The 20184-nt window shown below is 42.3% G+C and overlaps 1 protein-coding gene across 4 annotated transcripts in view; it reads right to left on the bottom strand.

Annotated features, from left to right (window-relative positions):
• Positions 1 to 587: 587 nt before the first annotated feature.
• Positions 588 to 20184, bottom strand: part of sh3pxd2ab (SH3 and PX domains 2Ab) — a 61188-nt gene continuing 41591 nt past the window's right edge. For 2 of the 4 annotated variants that reach the window (XM_069658201.1, XM_069658203.1), the window contains 7 exons: positions 11720 to 11833; positions 9274 to 9357; positions 5233 to 5350; positions 4818 to 5146; positions 4678 to 4727; positions 3747 to 3866; positions 588 to 3582 (listed from right to left, as the gene is read on the bottom strand). In XM_069658201.1, the coding sequence (XP_069514302.1) occupies positions 1654 to 3582; positions 3747 to 3866; positions 4678 to 4727; positions 4818 to 5146; positions 5233 to 5350; positions 9274 to 9357; positions 11720 to 11833 (2744 nt within the window). In that variant the 3' untranslated portion in view covers positions 588 to 1653. The remainder of the gene's footprint in view (positions 3583 to 3746; positions 3867 to 4677; positions 4728 to 4817; positions 5147 to 5232; positions 5351 to 9273; positions 9358 to 11719; positions 11834 to 20184) is intronic. The other 2 variants (XM_069658202.1, XM_069658204.1) reach the window with 1 other exon arrangement.

The raw sequence follows: 20184 nt of genomic DNA, 5'->3' as shown, positions 1-20184 counted from the left end.
AAGAAATTAACCAGCGAACCAGTAATTTTTCATAGCTCGAGTTTTAGTGGGGGGTTTTTTCTCTTCTACCCCTCCCGTTCAGACAGATGTCCAACCAACTAGCCTTGGTTCAGGCCAATCACAACTAATTTTAACATTTGGTGGGTTTAAGCACCTTTGAGTCATTTTCTAGAACAACCAATGGCTGCTAATGTGGCATGCAGCGACTCTGCTATTTGACATTAAGTACCGTAAATGGTTTTGGCTACTGATATCATGTCAAACATCTGTGTATTGTGTAAATTTAGAAGCAAATTGGATGGATTAAAAATGAAGAAAGAGGGTCCAAAGCTATTTGTATAAGGTTGCTCTTGTGGTGTCATTCTAAAAAGTAGGTGGTCAAGCAGCAGTTTAAATAGTTATCAGTATGAATTCATAGTTGTAATAGCTAATAAGTATCGGATAAACAGTTGAAATAGTTAGCTAAATGTAATAAATGCATTATATGTGATACGCAGTCTCGGCATATGCCAGAAAGGGTTTGCAGCAAGAAAACCTGATGTGTGGACAAACAGTTACTATTAGTGATGAAAAAAAAGTGCTTGCAATTCTTCAAAAGTGCATTTATTAAGGTCATTCTTTTGGCACTTTAATTATAATCACTGATCACTCAGTAAACATAAAACAAAAGTGAGCATCCCAGTAATACTGTCGCTGAAGAGTTATGTCAAATTTACTGCCCAGCAGAAATTCAAAATACTATCAAGATTAATAGAGCAGTTCTTAGAAATGTTTAAGCGGTTGTGACATTTTTTTTTATTGGTAAATGTCTCACACTATTAATAAAATAAGTAATCATAGGATTTTTAAGTAATGAATAAATATAATTTTTACTGGCATCAAGGACATTTCAATATGGACAATTAGGCTGAAAATGAAAATGCTTTTAAGGCTGCAAGTTTCAGGGAAGATATTCAGGGATTGTTTTTACACAACCAAAATCAGAGATGCTCACAAATTGTTTCGTTAGGACAATATTACACAATTAAATGGATAAAATATTTCACATAAAGGTGACATACAGTATAAAGAGATATTAAAAAAAAACATGCAAACAGACAGCACCAAGATGAGACTAACATAAAGCAGCTTTGGCAACAACTGAGATTTTCTTTACAAAAAGGAGGAGAAAAAAGGTTTAATTTCAACAGCTCAAGGCATCGTCAGTATAATGAATCATTTCAAACATGCAGTAAGCTTTAAATGCTTAAAAAAGTTACACAAAAATACTTTATAAACTTACAGAGAGAGGTTCAAGGGAGGGACAGAAAACAACACCTTAGTTCAAGTTAAAAGGTAACAACTGAAGAATATTATTAAATCATTCTTCCGCCCTCTGGTGTTCTCTTTGGCTGTGTCACTAAGTCCCAATATATTGCTCCTAATGCAACATCTCAGGCTCTTCATTATGCAGACTCATTTTACCAGATGTCTCATTTCATTTCAAAGTCACAATTTGATCTGGCTGCTCATTTTGGCAAAGGTACCGGGTAAGATTTCAGTCCTTACTTAATGTCTTAGGATTAGCCTTTTTTTTTTTTTACAAAATAAATGCATCTGTTTGAGTAGTCTTTACACGCATGGTCAGAGCTCTGCCAGCTCCACACATGAGCGCTAGTGCTTTCTCTCGAGGTAATTTGAAGGAACCCATCCTTTTCTTGGTCTGCCATTGTCCAGAATCTTACAGTACCACCATCCATTGGGGTTTCTGTCCAGAACCTCCAGACTTGTCCCCTCAGGGAATCCCATGGTCTCCTCGTCCCCATGGTAATCTGCTATGGACACATACACCTCTTTTAGGTTGTTGTGGATGATGTGGGGCTTGGGTTTCACTGTGGATACAGGGATGGCATTCTTCTGAGAGCTCAGGCCAAGAGATTCAGAGCTACCAGTACCGAATCTGTTCCTGATGGGTAGAGCTATGTTGTTTGGTGCCTGGCTGCGTGGCGCAGTGCCAAACGAGGCATTGCGCCGCACTGTGGGGCTTGCGCGGGGGTGGTCTGTGGAGTTGAGGGACTCGTTTCTCCTGAGAGAGCCAACAGGGCTGGGACCGTCCCTGATTGGGGCTGATATGAAGACAGATTGAGGTCGGACAACCTGCTGCTGTTTGGTGCTATTTTGCTTACGTGAACCGAACAAGCCGGTCGGTTTGGAGAGGCCACCAGGAGGCTTGGAGGGGATGGGTGGGGTGATCTTCTTTAGGTTTTGGTTGATGTTGTTTAACACCTGCACCCTTTGTTCATTCTTCTCCAAGCTGTTGGACTTGCTGAGGCTGCCGGGTTTAGTTGGAGTACCATCAGATTCTGTCCCTGCCATGTCATCTTGTTGCTTGACGGGTTCCAGGTAGTAAGTTGGTGCCCAGCCCTCTGAATCTCCCCACCGGACATACCACCAGCCACTCTCCTGCTTCTCTACCACCTCCACCTCCACTCCAGCAGGAAAGCTGAGCTCAGACTCTTGGACTTTCTCATAGGGGTCTGTGGTGCGATACAGGCTGCAGCCTTCCAGGTCAGAGTCTCCTCGGCTGCCTTTTGAATAGATGGAGGAGAGATCAGATGTACTCTGAGAAGAAAAGGAGTCTTCTGAGGAGATGACTGAAGCTGTCTCAGAGTCCTCGCCTTTGGTTTTAGAGCCATTCTTCAGCTGCCCTGTTGGCCGCAGCTGCCTTCTCAAGGTGCTGATGTCCATCTTCTCTGCACTTGACGCTTTGGCTAGTTGTGGTTTTGGTCTTACCACTGGCTTTGGTTTAGAGGAAGACTTAGTTGAAGGGGATGCCTTGCTATCCTCTTGGTCTTTCTTTGTCCTGGACAGATCTGGAGTGGACTCAGTGGAGACAGATTTAGGACTGTTTGCTTCCTCAGCTTTGGTTGGAAATGGGCTCCCATTAAAGTCGATCTTGAACTTGTTACCTGCAGGTCTCCATCCACCTGATGTTGGGTTTGCAGTCTTGCCGGTTTCTGACAAGGCGCTTGTCTTAGAGGAATTCGAGTCCCTGCTGCACTGCCGCTCTGGTGTCTCCCTGAAGGGCCGGAAGCCGTCATTCTCATAGATACACTCCTCCTCTCCCTCCACCTCCCCTTCTGCTTCATGGCCATCTTCAAATGACTCACCCATCTTGAAGGAGGCACTGTGGAGCGATGAAGCTGGAGAAGGCTTGGAAGAAAGGTGAGATCCCCTCTCAGAGGAAGTGTCCTCATTCTTTGCATCCACCAAGGAACTTTCTCCCCTGAGAAACTCAAACTCAGACTCCAGATCCAAATCACCAATGGCAGGGACATCATATTCTGGCTCTTCATACACCGGCCTCCCTGGAGACACGGGGGACTCTGGTGCTTCAGAACCAGGGCTGCTGGGAGGTGCAGTCTCCACTGAGTCTTGTTTTTTCACAGGCGGAGCAGGAGGTGGGACTTTTGGGCGGCACAGAGTACTTGTTCTTCGATTCAGGTTGGGCTTTTTACGTTTGTCAATGTAGGAGCAGGGAGCCCAGCCCTCCTTCTCTCCTATCTGAACATACCACCAACCACCAGAGTTCTTCTCAATGACCTAAAACACATGATCAAAAAAAGAGTGTAGTTTTTATTTCAAAGCATGTTCATACATTTTAATATGATTCTGATTTTCTCTTAGGAAAGGCAACTTCACAATGATGAATACACTGATAAAGCAAGGTTGATACCCACATTTTAAGATTGAAAAAGAGTGCCTACCTCTGCTTTCTGTCCTCCGTTGAAAGTTATACCATCAGATATACAGGACTGGAAATCAGCAATGGTGTAATACTCTGCCTCAACTGCAGGGGGCTCTGGTGGGGAGGGCAACTGGAATCCCTAAACACAAGTCAAATTGGGAATGTCAGTTGTAGAAGGTAGATTAACAGTATTCAAGAACTATACTCTGTCCAGCTTTGATGTTTACTCGAGTATTTCCATTCCATGCTATTTTATACTTGTAATGCATTACATATAGATATATACAAATAGAGGGAAATATTTCACTTTGTATTTAACCACATTTATTTTCTTCTTTCCTACCACATAAATGATCTCAGACCCCTCAGATTTGCCTGAACACTTACGAGGGGAACTGGTCCATAGTGGGAGCCACTGGACTAATATACCAAAGTTTATATAAAGTAGTAAAAAATAGCTCCTCCTCAACCAGCTACGGTAGTAAAATGTTTCTCACACACTTGTGCATTGGCATTCATCAGTCAGATTACCATTTTCATACTATTACCTATGATACTTAAGGACATTCTTCTGTACTTCTAATTACGTAGGATTCTGAATGCATAACCTTTACTTGTAGTTTATTGGTACTTTAATGTAAGAAATGGATCCGAATACTTAAATACTGCTTTTTGTTTGTTGCCAGATGTTGGTACCACAGAAAAGCCATACTGTAGATATCAAAGTTGAATGCATGACCATTCATTGGGGAGAAATTCATACCTGATGTATTTTGTACCTGTCCATTAAAGATTTGTCAGTTTGTTCTTCATCTGATAACAAAAGTTAAGACTACACACTGCTATTGAATATTGATCACAATGTCAATAAGCACAGCTTTTCAAGCTCCACTATCTTCAACCAATAAGAAAAATAAATGACTGGATGAATAAATATCAAACACTCTTACCAGGGTTGCATCTCTTCGTGGGGGAGGTTTTTGCCTGAGAACTGGGGAACCTGTGAAACAGAGTTGTTTGGTTACATTGAGTAGTTAGTCATCTATTGTTACAGACTAGAAATTCAAACCATCCCAATGAGATGACTAACCAATTTCCACCCGATGAGGAGCGATGCGGGCTATAGCTGGTGAGGCAGGTTCTGCTTTACTTTTCCCCTCCTGTGGGGTACTAACAGGGCTGGATTCAGCACAAGGGATCGGCAGGCTGATCTCCTTCTTGGCCACCTGGGGGCTCTCTGGGACACCTTCAGTCTGCACATCTTTCTCACTCAAGGCTTTCTTGTTAAGCAGGTTACTGATCTCCATAATGTTTCCAATGATCTCCACTGGGCCTGTCACGTTCTTCTTACGGGGAGAGAGGTCATCCTTCATCTTCTTCAGGTAGGAGGCGGGAGCCCAGCCCTCTTTATCCTGGTACCTGTAAAGTAAGTCAGAGGAGGAAATGATCATCAGATTTTTCTAATAAAGAAGTAAAATGTCTAAATAAAGTGAGCAGAGGCGTACCTGATAAACCACCAGCCTTCTAGGTTCTTCTGAATCACCTCCACTATGACTCCCTTCTCAAAAGCAATTTCATCCTTGCCCTGGCTGGTGTACGGCTGCACTGTTACATACTTCTCTTCTGCGAAAGCCAGAGAAGAGAATGACAGCAATGTGTAAGATTAGTGACAGCTGTGGAATCCTTGAGAACAAAATAATGCGTGGGAAAGAAACAGAGAAAGGAGTGTTTATTCTAAAAATCTTTTCAGTAAACTTTATATGATCAGACTGCAGTAATAAGAGATATAATGCAATATGAAATGATACATTCTCTTGTGATACATTGGCACGCATTTAGCGATATGGCACTGAAGCAGAGGTGTACCTTTTATTTGATACACAAAGGAACTGTTCTGCTTTCTGGCAGCAGGTTCAGCTGCCAGATGTGCGATTAGATGTGCTGTGTGTAAAAATGGTCTCTGGCACATTAGACTAGTCTATAATTTTTATGAAACTGAGAGAACTTTAAAATGCAGTGAATGACTGCAGGAGAGAATTAACTATCGTTTTTTAAAGAAGAAATATCTCCCCAATCATAGCAGAATATATTTTTGTGAAGTGATGCAGAAGGTGAGGTGCTGCATATCAATGTTCTGCAACATATCACTTGGCAAAGAATCATTGTAGGGCTAGCATCCTTACCATCGGCAACATACTGTGATTGTGTTTCATGTTATACAGTCCTGTCATTAATAAGTGGTTACTTGGATTTGATGATTGGTGGCAAATTTGTCTTAAAATAATACTCACACAGCCGAACATACATCAAAAACAATGTTCGTCAGCTGTCTTTACTGGCTGGAAATTTCCATTACGTTTTATAAGAAAAAAGTAGAAATATTTTTAGTTCAAATTTCCCTTTCTTTGAAACTGTCCCTCCACCACAGCTCAGAAAGTAAACACTGTGGAAACAACAAGGACCTTTGGCACAATAAAGGACAACTTTGGGAGATTCCCTTTTGATTTAAAGCCCTCAGACTGCTTTTACTTCTACGCATTTTTTCTTGAAACAAAGACTGTGGATCTGTCTTTCAACGCTGTGGATCTGTCTTTCAACACTTGAAAGACAGATCCACAGGAGGGGATTTTTGTGCGGCCAGTGTGGACAGAATGAACAATTCAAACTCATTGCGCGTTTGTTTCACAAACTGTATCTGCATGTGAAAAAGCTAGCAACGAATTGATGACTGTCAGAAAGACTGGACAATCAACCTATAAATATTCTTTCTACAGACTTCATTGTCTTTAAAACTTTTGGACTGAGTAAACATACTCATCAATGCACTGAATGACTGGTCAGGAACCACTGGTGCTCTATAACTGAACAACTCAGCAAATGCTGTGAGATTGCCAGTCAGTGTTATAGTCTAGCACAACAAACAGGGACAGAACCAGCAGCTTCCTGTTTATATGGACATGAAAAAAGGTGTATATCATAGTGGGATCATAGATGGAGAGTTGTAGGCAATACAGCCTGTTTAGACTACAGAGGGAATTGAAGGTGAGTAAACCATTGATTGTATAAAAAGATGGCATGACAGCTCCTTTAAAGTGAAGCCAAAACATCTCTAGTGCCCCCTGCTGACTGGCTGCAGTAATAAAGCCCGCCTCCTCCATGATAACAGATGGGACATGAGTCAAACGATAAAATCAAAATAGTTGGTCCTTATCATGCTGATTTACGTCCAAGTGTTAATTTTTCTGACAAGTTTACTTTTAATTAGTTAGTTGACGCTGTCAAAGGATGATTGACAGCTCTGTTGACAAATACGGCTCCTGCAGCCGATCTGTTCGGATTATCAGAGTAGAGGAGGAACGAAGAGAGGAAACGTAACTAAAACAATCACTACAGTCATTGAAGTTTCCATATCTGTGAACGTTAACCTCAGACAAACACAAGCTTCTTGTGTTGCTCTGCTGTTAAATACGCCGGTGTGCGGGATCTTTGCCGCATTTTTTTCTTATTCCGGTAAGTTACGTGCCTGTTTAGGAAGTGGCTACAGTGGCTCCGCCTGCTGATCTCTACTGCGCAACTCTTGCTCTAAATGACGTCCGCATCGCAAGATGGCAGCACCCGCCACGGGGGCTATTTTGGCTTTTATTTTGTACAATGAGAGTAGATGGAGACACGTCGTCCATTTATATGTATAGTCATTGGAGTAAACTAAGAAACTAACAAAGCTTACATCAGTTAAAGCTGCTTATTTATTGTTATGTCTCCCTCAGGAAAGACACATGACATCATCAATAATCGATATGTTTAAAAAATCTTTAATGTAAAATACTGGCAGTGACTGGATCTAAGGATTAAATTAGACTCTTTACATATCACTCACTAATCTGACGGGAAAAACCCAATCACTTGTAATGTGTGTCCCACCTTAAGGTGCCTCCGAACATGAACCACAACATAACCAGTTTGTTCCCCTTCCCTCTCTCCTCATTTCCTGTCGTTTCTATGATGTCAACTATCCAATTAAAGTGCGTTTTCTCAAAGTGTGATCATGTGTTGTATGCCATAATTAAACAATTTTAAAATAACTTAATTTGATCATATTCACTAAGAGTACTGTCCAAGGAGAACTACAGCACATGGGGCCAGTAAGTGTCCTCCCTGTGTCCTTGGCCTTGTGACAGAAACTTCTCCTAACTCAGCACTTAATAGAGAGCAGAGGCTCCATGCTGATTTATGCAGTCCCATGAGGCCAAGGGGCAGAGCAAAAACATAATTTCCTGTCATTATAGCAATTCCTGTCTAAACACAGACAGCACAGGAAGAAGAGGTGTGTTCAGAAATAAAAAGAGCACATAAAAAGTGCTGTTCTGTTTGCTGTATACACAGGAATCAACACTCTGCTGACAGAGTTTTTTCCATTTTCACTCCACACGTTTCCACGGTTATGTAAGAGCTGAACGGGTGTGGGGTGGTTATTCCCTTTACTTGCAAAAACTACATTTGGCTCCCGGAGTAAAGGATATTTCCGTACACTTTATTTTCCTTTTGCCTTCTTCTTCCGGCCGCTTTGTGTCGGGGCTGGTTAAACGTTTTCCTCTCACCAGCCTCCCTCCAAACAATATCCAGCAGAGCGATGAAGGGAAACTCTGAATCAGATGTTATGTTAACCACAACATGCATCGCCTGCATCACTGTTATAAATTATTCTTGTGGAGTCAGCAGAATATCAGTGTTTTTCTCTCTTTTTTTTTTTTTTCAAACACAAAGCAGGATTTGAGTCCTAGGTTGGAAACAAGTCTCTCTCTCCACTCCAGAGAGCAGCATCGACTGCCAAAGTTTGGGCTGAACTCAATAGCCTATCCTCACTCCTCTGTCAGCCGTCCAAATGCATCTCTGCGGCCTTGGTTAGACGAACATGTGCAAGTTTGTGATTCAGAGTGGGACTTTCTTGATAAATAAGTGAGAGGTTAATAAGGCCCTTTGTTTGTCTGTCAATATTGGTTGCTATCTGCACCACAGCGGGATAAACGTCTGTTTCAACCACACTTTGGTGGAACACACTCTCATTAGAAAACTACATACACGCTTCGTTTGCTCATAAAAGAGCAAAATATGGCTCTAAAATGCAACGTGAGGCATTCCGAAGTGCATTACGCAACTACTTTCAGATGAGCGGGTAGTTTTTTCTGCGATTCTGGGAGGATTGGTTTTGGCTCGCAGGGTTTAATTATAAGAAAAAAAGCTTACATGGAGGAATTTTCTAACATATTTTGAGCGCAGTGTCAATAATTGGTGCGTATAAAAACCTTTGCTTTCCAGGCTCATTTCATATTAACGTCAGCTGGCGGTTAGTTATGTTGGGTTGTGGCGCGTGATAAATGTAGTCGCTGCAAGACAACACAGGACGAACAAATATGTGCATGTGGAGAGGGACGAGATGAGCCATGTGATAAGAGACATTAAGTAAAGACAGGCTGAGGAGAACAATAACAAAGAGGGGGAGGAATGGAGGGAGGGAGGGAGGTGATGCTGAGTCTGTCTCATTTCACCTCGGCTCTGCTGCCTGCTGATGACGCCCCCCAACGTCCATCTCCGGTCCAGCCTCTTCAGATGAGCCTTATGTCGCTTAGTAACTGACAGACACACATGTGGCGACCAGACGGTAAACAGACAAACAAACAAACATGGGAGACATGAAGAGCAAGCACAAAATGTTACACACAGCGCACAAATGACGCAGGTCCTCAAAGAAAGGCCCGTTATTAGCTACATGAAGGACATAAAAAAAGAGACCACAAAGCAAAAACATGGTGGACAGTTAGGATGGGTGGATGAATAGAAGTTACAGAGGAAGTGTTAAAAACGAGACATCTTCTCTGTGGCTTGTAATTAGGATGTCGTTAGCATGGTTTTCCCATCCTGTTGTGTGAGAGCATCTGGGACACACATTGCTGCTGCAGGAATGCTTTCCAATTAATAGAGCAGCTGACAGAGCCTGCTGGTTGGAGCTGCGAGCCTCGGGTCTGCATTTCCCTCTGCTCTTTGTAGTTAAAACAGTGGAGATGAAAAAGAACTGGAAACTGAAAGCCTGAACTTTGGTACAGAAAATCGTTTGAGTCAGTAAAAACTATTTCATAAAGTTGGGAATACTGGACAGAACGTAAGAGGCAGGTTAAACTTAATAACTTGAGGCAGTTGTTTATGTGATTGAGCTGAAGAAGAAGAAATGTTAAACGGATAGTTGCACATTTTGGGAAACAAACTTATCTGAGAATTAGAAGAGAAGTCTGACACAACTCTGTAAATATGAAGCCACTGCTATGGATCTGTTAGCTTAGCTTAGCTCAAACACTGGAAATAGGTAGAAACTGTTAGCCTGGTACTGTTGAAAGGCCATAACAGATGACTATACTATTTGTATAAAACTACCACTTTCCCACCCTTTTCCAGTTTTTATGCTAAGCTAAGCTAACCAGCTGCTACTTATGTTAATATCTGCTCGGAAGCAAATAAGCAAATTTCCCATAACCTCTATTACTTGAAGCACTACGTCTATTTTTGTACTAAATGTGACCAAAACATGACACTGGGGACTTTGATCTGTGGTTAGACTCACATCTCAAGCTGTCTGAGCTTTCAACATGTCTGTTTTTCATCATCATTTCTTCATCAAGTTTTTAGTTTTAGAAATATTGGCTGTTTTCCGTGACAGTGTGGTGGCAAAGGCTGCTGAAGACCACAGGACTGACAAAGAGATGCTTTATGGGTTTCATGCCATTCCCATGACTGAGTAGACACATAAACACTAATTACACTGACAGATTGTCCTTCCCAAAATCTTCCTGGCAGCTATCTCTGACAGAGCAGATAGCAGCGTTTGGGTGTGGACGTTTGCATTTAGGTTTGTGTGTGGCCATACAATCACGGTGGGTTCAAATCCTCTGTAAAAAAAAAAAGGACATTTAATGTATCTAACATATTGTGAAACAGTAACACGGTTTCACCTCATGCATTCTCTCTCCTCCATCTTTGAGTCATAAGATATACAACACCGAGGGGATCCTGCGTCTCATTGTTACAGAGTCGAACAATTGTACAGCAAAGGAAGTTTTGGCCGCAGCGCTGGAAAATCTTAATGTTTGTTTGGAAGTGTAACACACAACTTAATGATTTCCGTGCCTCCAGTTTGTCGGGTTCTCTCTCTCTAATGCAATGTTGCAAAATAAGCTGCTCTACCTGTCAAAGATATCAAAGGTCAGAGTACGTCAGACTGAAAATGCTTCAAGAATGAGATGCATGAGCTGCTTTTACACGCCTTGATAACCGTGTCTGACAGGACTATCAACGTGATTGCAAGATTGGCCGCTCGCCTCAGCTTCACATGCGTCTGCGTAAGATTCTGGCAGACCGGACTCTACATGTGTGTGTTTCTTATCAGGGTTTTGGATCCCTCTCTGACTTTGAGAAACTTCACATCAACACTCGTCTACTGTCCTGTAACTTATCAGCCATCCAGAATAATAAGACATGAAAGAGCATAACTCATGTCAGGGGTTGCTTTTATTTATGATTATCGTATCGACTCCTGAGATATACTCTTGTTTTATTCCTTTCTGCAGAATCAAAACACACGTCTCTTTCATAAACTCACCACATGGAGGTCATATTACTGAATTTTGCGCTGCATCAGTGCACTACTGTACAGCCCTTGTGGTGTGGTCTCTCCTGGCTCCCCTCCTTGATGTTTACCCAGGTCTGAATCTACACTCTGTTCACGTGTGCTTATAATGGCAGGCAGACACAGAGAGGTGTTCAGCGTAGGCCGGCGCCGGCAGTGGTGAAGTAGGGGCGACTTTGCGCCATTTTGTCACAGATCAAAGACTGAGGATGAAGGACATGGGTGGTGTATGTGTGTGGGTGTATAACAGAGTATAAGAGGCTGTGTTAGAGAGCGTGTGTGGGTGGGCAGAGTCAGGAGAGTTTGCAGTCACTTACCTTCCCCGGCTTTGGAGGCGCCCAGCTCCAAGTCATCCCGTGTGCCACTGTGGGAGTTCAGGTAGGTAGCAGGAACCCAACCCTGCTCCTCTGCGGTGCTGACAAACCACCAACCTGTGAATAGACACAATAGACACAGTGGCTGAAAATCAACAGCACTATGTAGGATGTTTGAAGCTCCTGTGAGGAACTTTCAGTTTGTGTAGATTTTGCTGCCCCCTGTGGACAAAGCCATTTTGTCCTGTACATGCTTAAGTGGTGGATTTTAACACAAAATCCCATCCTGCTTTCTTTAAAGCCGCTTGGTCAAAAAAACCCCACTAACACCCGCTAACATCCAGCATTTTTGCTTAATGGCAAAGGCTACAATCAGCATTTAGACCCGGGTCAAATGACTCTGCAGTAGACCCGAGTAATTATCGCCTCGGCTCCGAACACCAAACCTGTGTCAACACGCTAATCCCCTACCCCTCTCCGGCGCGATGCTATGCTCCATCGGTAACTTCTGCGACTCTTTGTCATCTCAGCTACAAATTCAGCTTGAAAATCGTTCCAAATTTGTTGCGCCGAGTTTGATAGACTGAATGAGTAATAGATAGAATAAAGACCAATCCACCGTAACATCTTCACTGTTTACCAACCATGTCTCCAGCGCGTTTGCGACCTCAGGCGGTGACGCAGCAGCAAAGAGACCGAAAGGAGTATACTCCACTGGCTATGGGTCTTCCCAACTCGCTAAATTTAGGTGGGAAAGGGGTTTAACAGTCATGTGTATCACTCCCTTTAGATTTTTGCCCTGAAAATATAAAAAAAGGCAGTGCGCAGTTTGTCGCTTCGTCTGACACCTACCCCCCGCCAGCAGTTTCAGGCATTAAAAAGAAATAATCAACCTTGTCGCTGATGGTCTGGTTTGCTTTTGGAGGTGATATAAAGTAATCAGAAAGTATTTCAGTCCGTTTCATAATCAGCTTTAACAAACATATCATACAATGCATTACAAAGCTAGATACTGCAGGTTCAGGCTAAACTTGAGCATAAGTAAATGAAATGTCTGGAACATTTGTTGAAATTTTGGGGATGAATTTTGGCCTGTGATAAGAAAAATTACAAATAATAACCATACATCATCCAGTTTGGCTCATCTCCCCCATCACCTCTGCACAAAGGGATGAGCTACAAATAATCTTAAACATGAAACATTTAACTGTTCAATTATTACAATCAAGGCCTCCAACATCAGAGGAAAGACCGCCTGGCTGGGGCTCGGTTTGTCACGACTCAACCTGCCTTTCATCAGGATCAGTGGAGTTTTAGTGTCCAGGAAACCTGCTCAAGTGCTGTAACCAGCCAAAACATCCATCTGCAATTTTGCAGCTGATTTGAATTGGTTCCTCTGGGGATGCCAGCACTGCTCTGACAACTGCTTTCTAACAAATGCCTCTGCTGGAAAGTTGCACGTGCAAGGTGATGTTTAACTCTGAGAAAAATGTGATCCCAATACAGCTAGTGGAGAGCAGCGATCCACTGTGTGGGATAAGGGTGCTGTCAAATGTGAAGTACATATGTCTACTAACAGGATTAAATCATTCCCACTAATTTGACATAAATCTCCCCACATTTGTGCGACCTCTCACCAACCTTCAACAGGAGACCTAAGTGACAAAGCTGGCACCAAACCCGCTCTATGGTATTGCCATATGTAGGCTATTTGTTGTGGTAACAGGGATACAATATGGCCGACAGCTGTCGGGACAGCCCATAAAGAGGATAGGTGTGTTCCATCACACTTTCACAGCTGCTCTTAAACACCCGGTGTACATTTTCCCTACAGAAATGATGTGTTTGAGGTAGTTTAGTCGTGCATAATTAATAGAAAGAAGCAGAGTGATTTAGTGTGATAGACAGGGACGGAAAGAAGATGTATCACTTAATTAATATGGTTAAAGGATGAGGCAAAATGATAGGATGCTAATATGGAAGAAAACATTGTAGACCCGTATATTAGGCAGTCATGAGTCATCTGCACGGAGTGAAATATGATGTAATTAAATCTTCAGTTTTGCAGTCATGCATCTTAATTAGACAGGCAGCAATTAAGAGTCGCTGTAGACGAGAAGAGAGTGTTACTCGTGTTTGAGAGACAGGGAAGTACAGAAGGAGGCCCTTTGCAGCAGGTTTTAACCTGTTCCTTTATGTTGGTCCTGCTACATTATTACGTAAAGTCAGAGAGAATTTAAAATATTACAGCACACATAACGGCGTGCAAACACTGGACAGCTCCTCAGGCTTTTGGCTTTCACTACAATTCCTTTATCTCTGCAAGCATGGATTAGTACCTGTTATCTGTTTCTATAGCAGTTTCATACAGTACTTATGGTTGTTATTTATTATTTAATGTCATGTTTATTCGTATAGAGGCAGATACAGACAATAGAATCAACTATTATCCCATACAAAGCTTCATTTACAGTCGAGCTGTCCCCAGAAGGGCCTTTAAAACTGCAGACATGAAACATGTTCACATTAGTTTATAAAAGCCTTATAACTGTGTAACCTTGCCAATCCCAAACTCTGATCGCTAACTCTCCATGACTGAATCCAATTGTTCCCTGGCCATACACTATCTGTTGTCCTAATTCAACCGGAGTACCACGGACATCCTGCTGACAGACCGAGCGCATGACTTCAAGAGAAGCTCTTTCCAGGCCACGTCATAACTTACACATGCAATCTTATGTCAAGGATGATTTATTGAATTAGCTGTACTGGGGGTTATTTTGCACAGAGTTAGGGCGGGTCCAGACCGGACAATGCTGTTTTTATTTGGCTATAAGCAACATGCTGGTTTTGGCTCTGGTATGAACAAACCATGAAAGTCTTTGCAGCAAAGCGACGGCTTAAACAAAACCTCACGACAATAAATCAGACAGACTAGAAGCAATAAAAAACACAAATGGTGGTATCTATAATACTCAAACTTTTTCAACTGTGAACCTTGTGAGAAGATTTAAGTGGTAAGTGCTTTAATAACACTGGCATCAAATTTTTAATTAATTCCAAACTTGTGCAATATTTAATTTAGTAGCTGAAAACATTTTTATAAATCTGATGTGTTTAATGACCAGCAAAGAGCAACATCAACCACATTAATGGTAGACTTAATTAACTTGACCACTATAAAGAACGGTTAGCTTGGCAGGAGTAGAAAGACCTGCGTTCATTCAGTAACGACAAAATCATTACATCTGCAAATCGCCGTTTTCACACCGACACAGTGACTTTGGAGAAATGTCAATTTCACCTCAGCAGACCGACACTTATAGAAATATAAGCAAATATAAGAGCAAGGTGCAGGAATGTAGGCTAATTGAGAGCACTTGGCTTTAAGTCAGAATATACATACATAGCATAGGCATACAGTCATTTTAATAGGGCCTGAGTAAATATATGCTGTTATTGATGGCGAGGGCTGCCATGCCTGTATTTGTCAGCCATCCCTGCATATGGCAGGTGCTTAGGCTGAGGTCACTGAACCTCAAAAGAAGCAATAAAGGAACCTTTAAAAACATTACGCAAGTGCTGATTTCATGAACAGTGCAGGTTGTTTATCAGACAGGTTGTAATTATACCAAATTCAGAGAAAAAGAAACGCTTAAACGAGAAACCTGCTTCATGTCTTTCATTGCATCCATTCGAAGAGTGACCTCAGTTTAATCAGCTCCAAAGTGGAATTATACCGGCAATACATGATGAAAATCCACCTTTCAGAAACCATGTGTGAGCACTGGACTCATTCAATCTATAGCTTATGTTAAAGGAGAAGTTCGCCCCTGGAAAAAGCCACTATCAGTCAAAGCTGGTGTTCTCTGTAATCGATAGAAGCAATGATATTTGAAGTTGGCGCCATAGCTGTGGAGAAAGTTGTACAAACAGCTCGTGGTTTCGCCCATTCTACATTCCTACAACACCCAGCGTGCATTGCACCCCTTACTCTGAAAGGAATGGTTTTCTGTTTTCCAGTCAAGGACATTGATCGCTGCAGGCAACGGCTCAGAGCGGTACAGAATCGGAAATACGACGAGAATATACCGGTGGATCGTCTAAAAAATCTTCAGGTCTGCAGTCTACATTTCAAACCTGACGATTTTGAACGAGACGTGACATCGGAGGCGGGCGTCCTAAAATGAGGAAGTGTAGTTTAGCAAGCTCCCCGGCCTCCGCCAAATAATGTGTTTTACATAGTCTGGCAGAGGTTTTCCAGGGCCCTTTGGAGAAGCGGATAGCGTCCTCTAAAGGCACAGAGCGAAATTGCATTTATTTCCTACCATAATGCCACCAGTTCCCCACGATAGCATGATAGGACTGAGGTTGAAAATCTGCGAACTGGAATCATATTTCAATTTAATCCCGCCTATAATAGTCACATATTGTACTTTTTGCTTCGGAATTTCTTTGGAATGTTTCTCCAAAAGGTCTCGGAGGGGAATGTGATTCTCAGCTTTTGGATATTTGACAGGCTTATCATCTGTACATTCTTCATAATGACACATATCTCAGTCTGAGGTCATTGCAAAAGACAGCTGGTTTGTGGGTCGTCTGCTGCCAAGACAGCAAGTCGCTCGAAGTGCAAAAGTTTAAAACCCCGCTGAGTGAAAAGTGAGGACTGAATGAAGGTATGGATTCAGCAGCTGAAAGGTGAAATGACAGATCATGGAAATAAGATTAGGACAAAAATGTTCTCTCCTGCTCGCTTCCGGATGGCAGGGATTGTCTGTGCAGATGTGGGAGGAACAAAGGTGAAGGAAGCATACCTTATGTCCGGAAATATGTGTGTGCGGGCGGTTGAGTATAAGTACATGTGTATGTGTGCATTTGTCTGATTTCGATCCTCTCTTGGATCCCGCAGCAGAGAGTGCAGACATACTGAAGTACACCTGTATCTTTATTTGAGCTTTTTATCCTCTCTCGATGCGTTTGATCAATCCATGTCTACTACCTCACAATCCACCCAAGGAAGAGTAACAAATCTTGGAAAGCTGCTGCAGAATTTCGACCGCAAAGGGGAAAAAAACCTAAAAAGAGCCAAGTGCTGACTGGCGATACTCTTTACTAAACATTATTCAATATTACGATTATAGCTACTTAGTCAACATCCTGAGTAAGTCAGGAAAGCTTTTAAAACGTTTAAGCAGAGAATAGCTTTGTAATTACCACCATTTTTGGGGTCAGTGGTTGCATAAGACAATAGCTTAGCCACAACCCTCTCTGTGGAGAACTCGCATAACGCCATCACACCGTAGGATCGAGACCACAGACATCGACCTCAAATGTCTCAGCCTCTGACAGGAAGAAACCAAATAGTTTGCCTTGACAACACCGTTGTAATGCACTACAAGGACATCATGAAAACATGGATGTTTTAAGCAGACGGGTTGTTACTATGTTTATGCTTTGGTAGCCTGCCGAGAAGCACAAAACCTGTTGTATCCAATGATTTAGACAGCATGAAAAAAACGATCCAGATTCAAAGCAAAAAGAGAATTTGGGAACTAATATTTATGTTTTTCCGAGCTGGAAAGTCAATATAATCATTATACCTGCCTGTAAATCTGTTAGCCTAGCTTAGCACAAAGACATAAAGCACAGGAAACTGCTCGCCTAGCTCTGCCGAGGCCTCATGTTATCGCTCAGAACTTCCTGGCACCTATGCCGGCTGCCTGTTAACTCCCAGCCAATAAATAGTCGGTCACATAATTCTGTGTAAAATGTCAAACTTTCCTTCCACACTTTGGTTTTGCTTCAGACTTAACAAATGACAAACAATGTGTTATTTAATGCGCTTGTGAAGCGGTCTTAGCTTTATTTCGTAACCATTGGCAGAGCCGGGCTAGCTGTTTCCCTCTATTTCCAGTCTTCGTGTTCGAGCTAGGCTAACTGCTGCAGGCTGTAGCTTATTATTGAAAAGACAGATATGGTAGTGGTGTTGGCCTTTTCATCTAACTCCGTGCCAAAGAGAGAGTAAGCGGGGTTTTTTCCAAGAATTTTTCAACTAGCTAAGAGCAACACATTTAACAATCCAATTGATTATGTAATGAAGAAATCAATTCTCGTTTATGAAGTTGAAATTTTGCAACAATTTGACTACACCACATGGAAAAATCCTACAACCCTAGACACATATTTCACATGTAAACAGATGCTTTCTGGAACCTTGTATGGAGAGCTCCTCATAGTCCCACTTAACCTGTATTCTACCCCTGCAAACTGCAGATACAGTGCACAGATGTATAATGAGAGAGAGCAGCCTCTCTGAGCTCTGTGCGTCTCTCGTTCACTATCTGCCATCTGGAAACTCTATCAGCTTTAAGACCTGTGCTTCGTTTTTACTGTAATCAACAACAGATTCTCAGCTGCAACAAGACACTAGATTTATGCCATTCTGGGGTTTTTTCCTGAGCTGACTGCCTAACCTATAAAACTATAATCTGCAATCTGTGCATGCAATCAATCAAGTCGGATACCTAAGCAATGGCATGCATAACACAGTGTGACGCATCAATATTCCTTAATGTCATACTCATTCCAACACATTTATCATTGAGAGTAATAGACCTTAAGCTGTTCTGATGTACAGAATCAATATTGTTTTGTGCTTCGGAACAACTCTGTAATGCTGTTCTCCACATCTACACGCGAATATGAGAACCACAGATTCAGCAGCACAAGGAAAGCTTTTTTTTTTTCTCGCCCTGAAATGACGAGGAATGCAGTGGCTCAGCAGTCCTGCAGACATCCGACACCACTGTTGAGTGCAGCAGGAGAAAACCCCATTCATTTCCAGCTTCTGTATTCATATAACAGTGGATCCAGTATCAAAGCACAAGGGGGCAGGTATCCAGTCCAATACACACACTTCCAGTTTTCATAAAAACACTGGGTTTCAATTACACGAGTGGGTCTGGAGTGGAGTGGGGGTGGAAAGCGGTACAACGCAACTTTCAAGAGCTGGTGTTGACCTAAGGAACAACCTTCTCTCCCTCCCAGCCTCTGAATGGATCCCCTCATGGTCTGAACGAAGCTGTATAGCCCACAGTTTGTGTGCTCTCTAGGCTCCACTGATTTGGAGACACAGCAGTCCTTGAGTGTCTGAAAGCCCACCCCTTCAAATGGTGGTTTAGCTCAATGGTCAATTCTTAAGAGTGAGATAGAGGGGCACCTATTTGGCTCCACGCATGGATTCCCGTCTACTGTTATTAACACTATTTGCCTGTATCGCTCTTTGACAAAACGCAATAAAATAAAGCAGCAGAAGTTTAAGTGCCAAATACAAACCTCCCATTTTTGTTTCCATATCTCAAAATACAGGACAAGGTTAGTTTTCTGAGATGGCTATTAGTACTTCCTATGGTAAGCTGAAAGAATGTGGAGGATGGGGATTACTACGAGTGGATAATGTGTCTTCCATCTGCTGTTGTACCACTTCAGCTTAAAAAAGACATTTAACACTTGGCAAGTGTTCTGTATCATGTCTTTTGTGGTTCCTCTACAAGAATTATAGGGTTTTTCCTCTTTTATACAAGGAAACATGTTCTTGCTGAAACGGCACATACCAAATTGGGAAACAGAAAGATTGAGAACTCGCAGCGCTCGGAGCTCAATGTTGACCTTGCCTTTAATCCTCCTTCAAATCAGAGAAACTCTTGGCCAGTATACACGTTGCTGGAAGGAACCACTGATGCTTAAATCTGCAAATTGATTGCGGTTCACTCTTTAATTGAGTATCTTGCTAACATAACTCTTGGTGCTATTTTCTAGGAGCAGAGGCAAGTCATTTCTCAGCCAAACAAGTCAATGTCACCTACTGGTGGCGCTAGAGGTAAAGTCAGGGTTGATTTAAGTCATTAGGATACTTCGTCTAGGCACAAATAATGGTTCCACCAAATTTCATGGCAGTTCATAAATTGATTGTTGAGATACTTAAGTATGGAGCAGAGTGGCTGCACCCAAAGAGCCATCCAAAAACAATTAAAAAGGACTACACATGATCTGATTGCCCCAAAAAGAGTCAATCTGAGCAGTTCTCTGGATCTGGGCTCTGCTGCAATTACCCAAACACTATTTTATAAACCTCTCAAATTTTACAAGTATGTCTGAGCTCATTCGTGGATAACCCAAAGAATCTGCCTCTCTAAACGTTGGAATCCTGCTGAGCTGAGCCCCGAAGACAGACAGCAAAGACATTATTGTATCGGTACGTGTTTTCCATTTGAAGGTAAAGAAGACATCCTGCTCATCCATCACACCATGCCAGGGGCCAGACCTGCTTAATCTGCCATGATTCGACTCCAGCAGTCTCTGTGGGCTCTCAGCCAGGCAGTCAGAAATCACCTGCGGGATACCCCGTCACCTTCCAGCTTCTCTACAGAACAGATTGCTAATCTTCAAATCGTTACGGTTTGTGAGGA

This window comes from Semicossyphus pulcher, unplaced genomic scaffold, assembly GCF_022749685.1.
Source record: "Semicossyphus pulcher isolate SPU_LCO1_2020_fin unplaced genomic scaffold, fSemPul1.0.p SCAF_12, whole genome shotgun sequence".
Taxonomy (NCBI): Eukaryota; Metazoa; Chordata; class Actinopteri; order Labriformes; family Labridae; genus Semicossyphus; species Semicossyphus pulcher.
The sequence above is the reverse complement of the archived record's forward strand: the minus strand, read 5'-3'. Positions and strand labels throughout refer to the sequence as shown.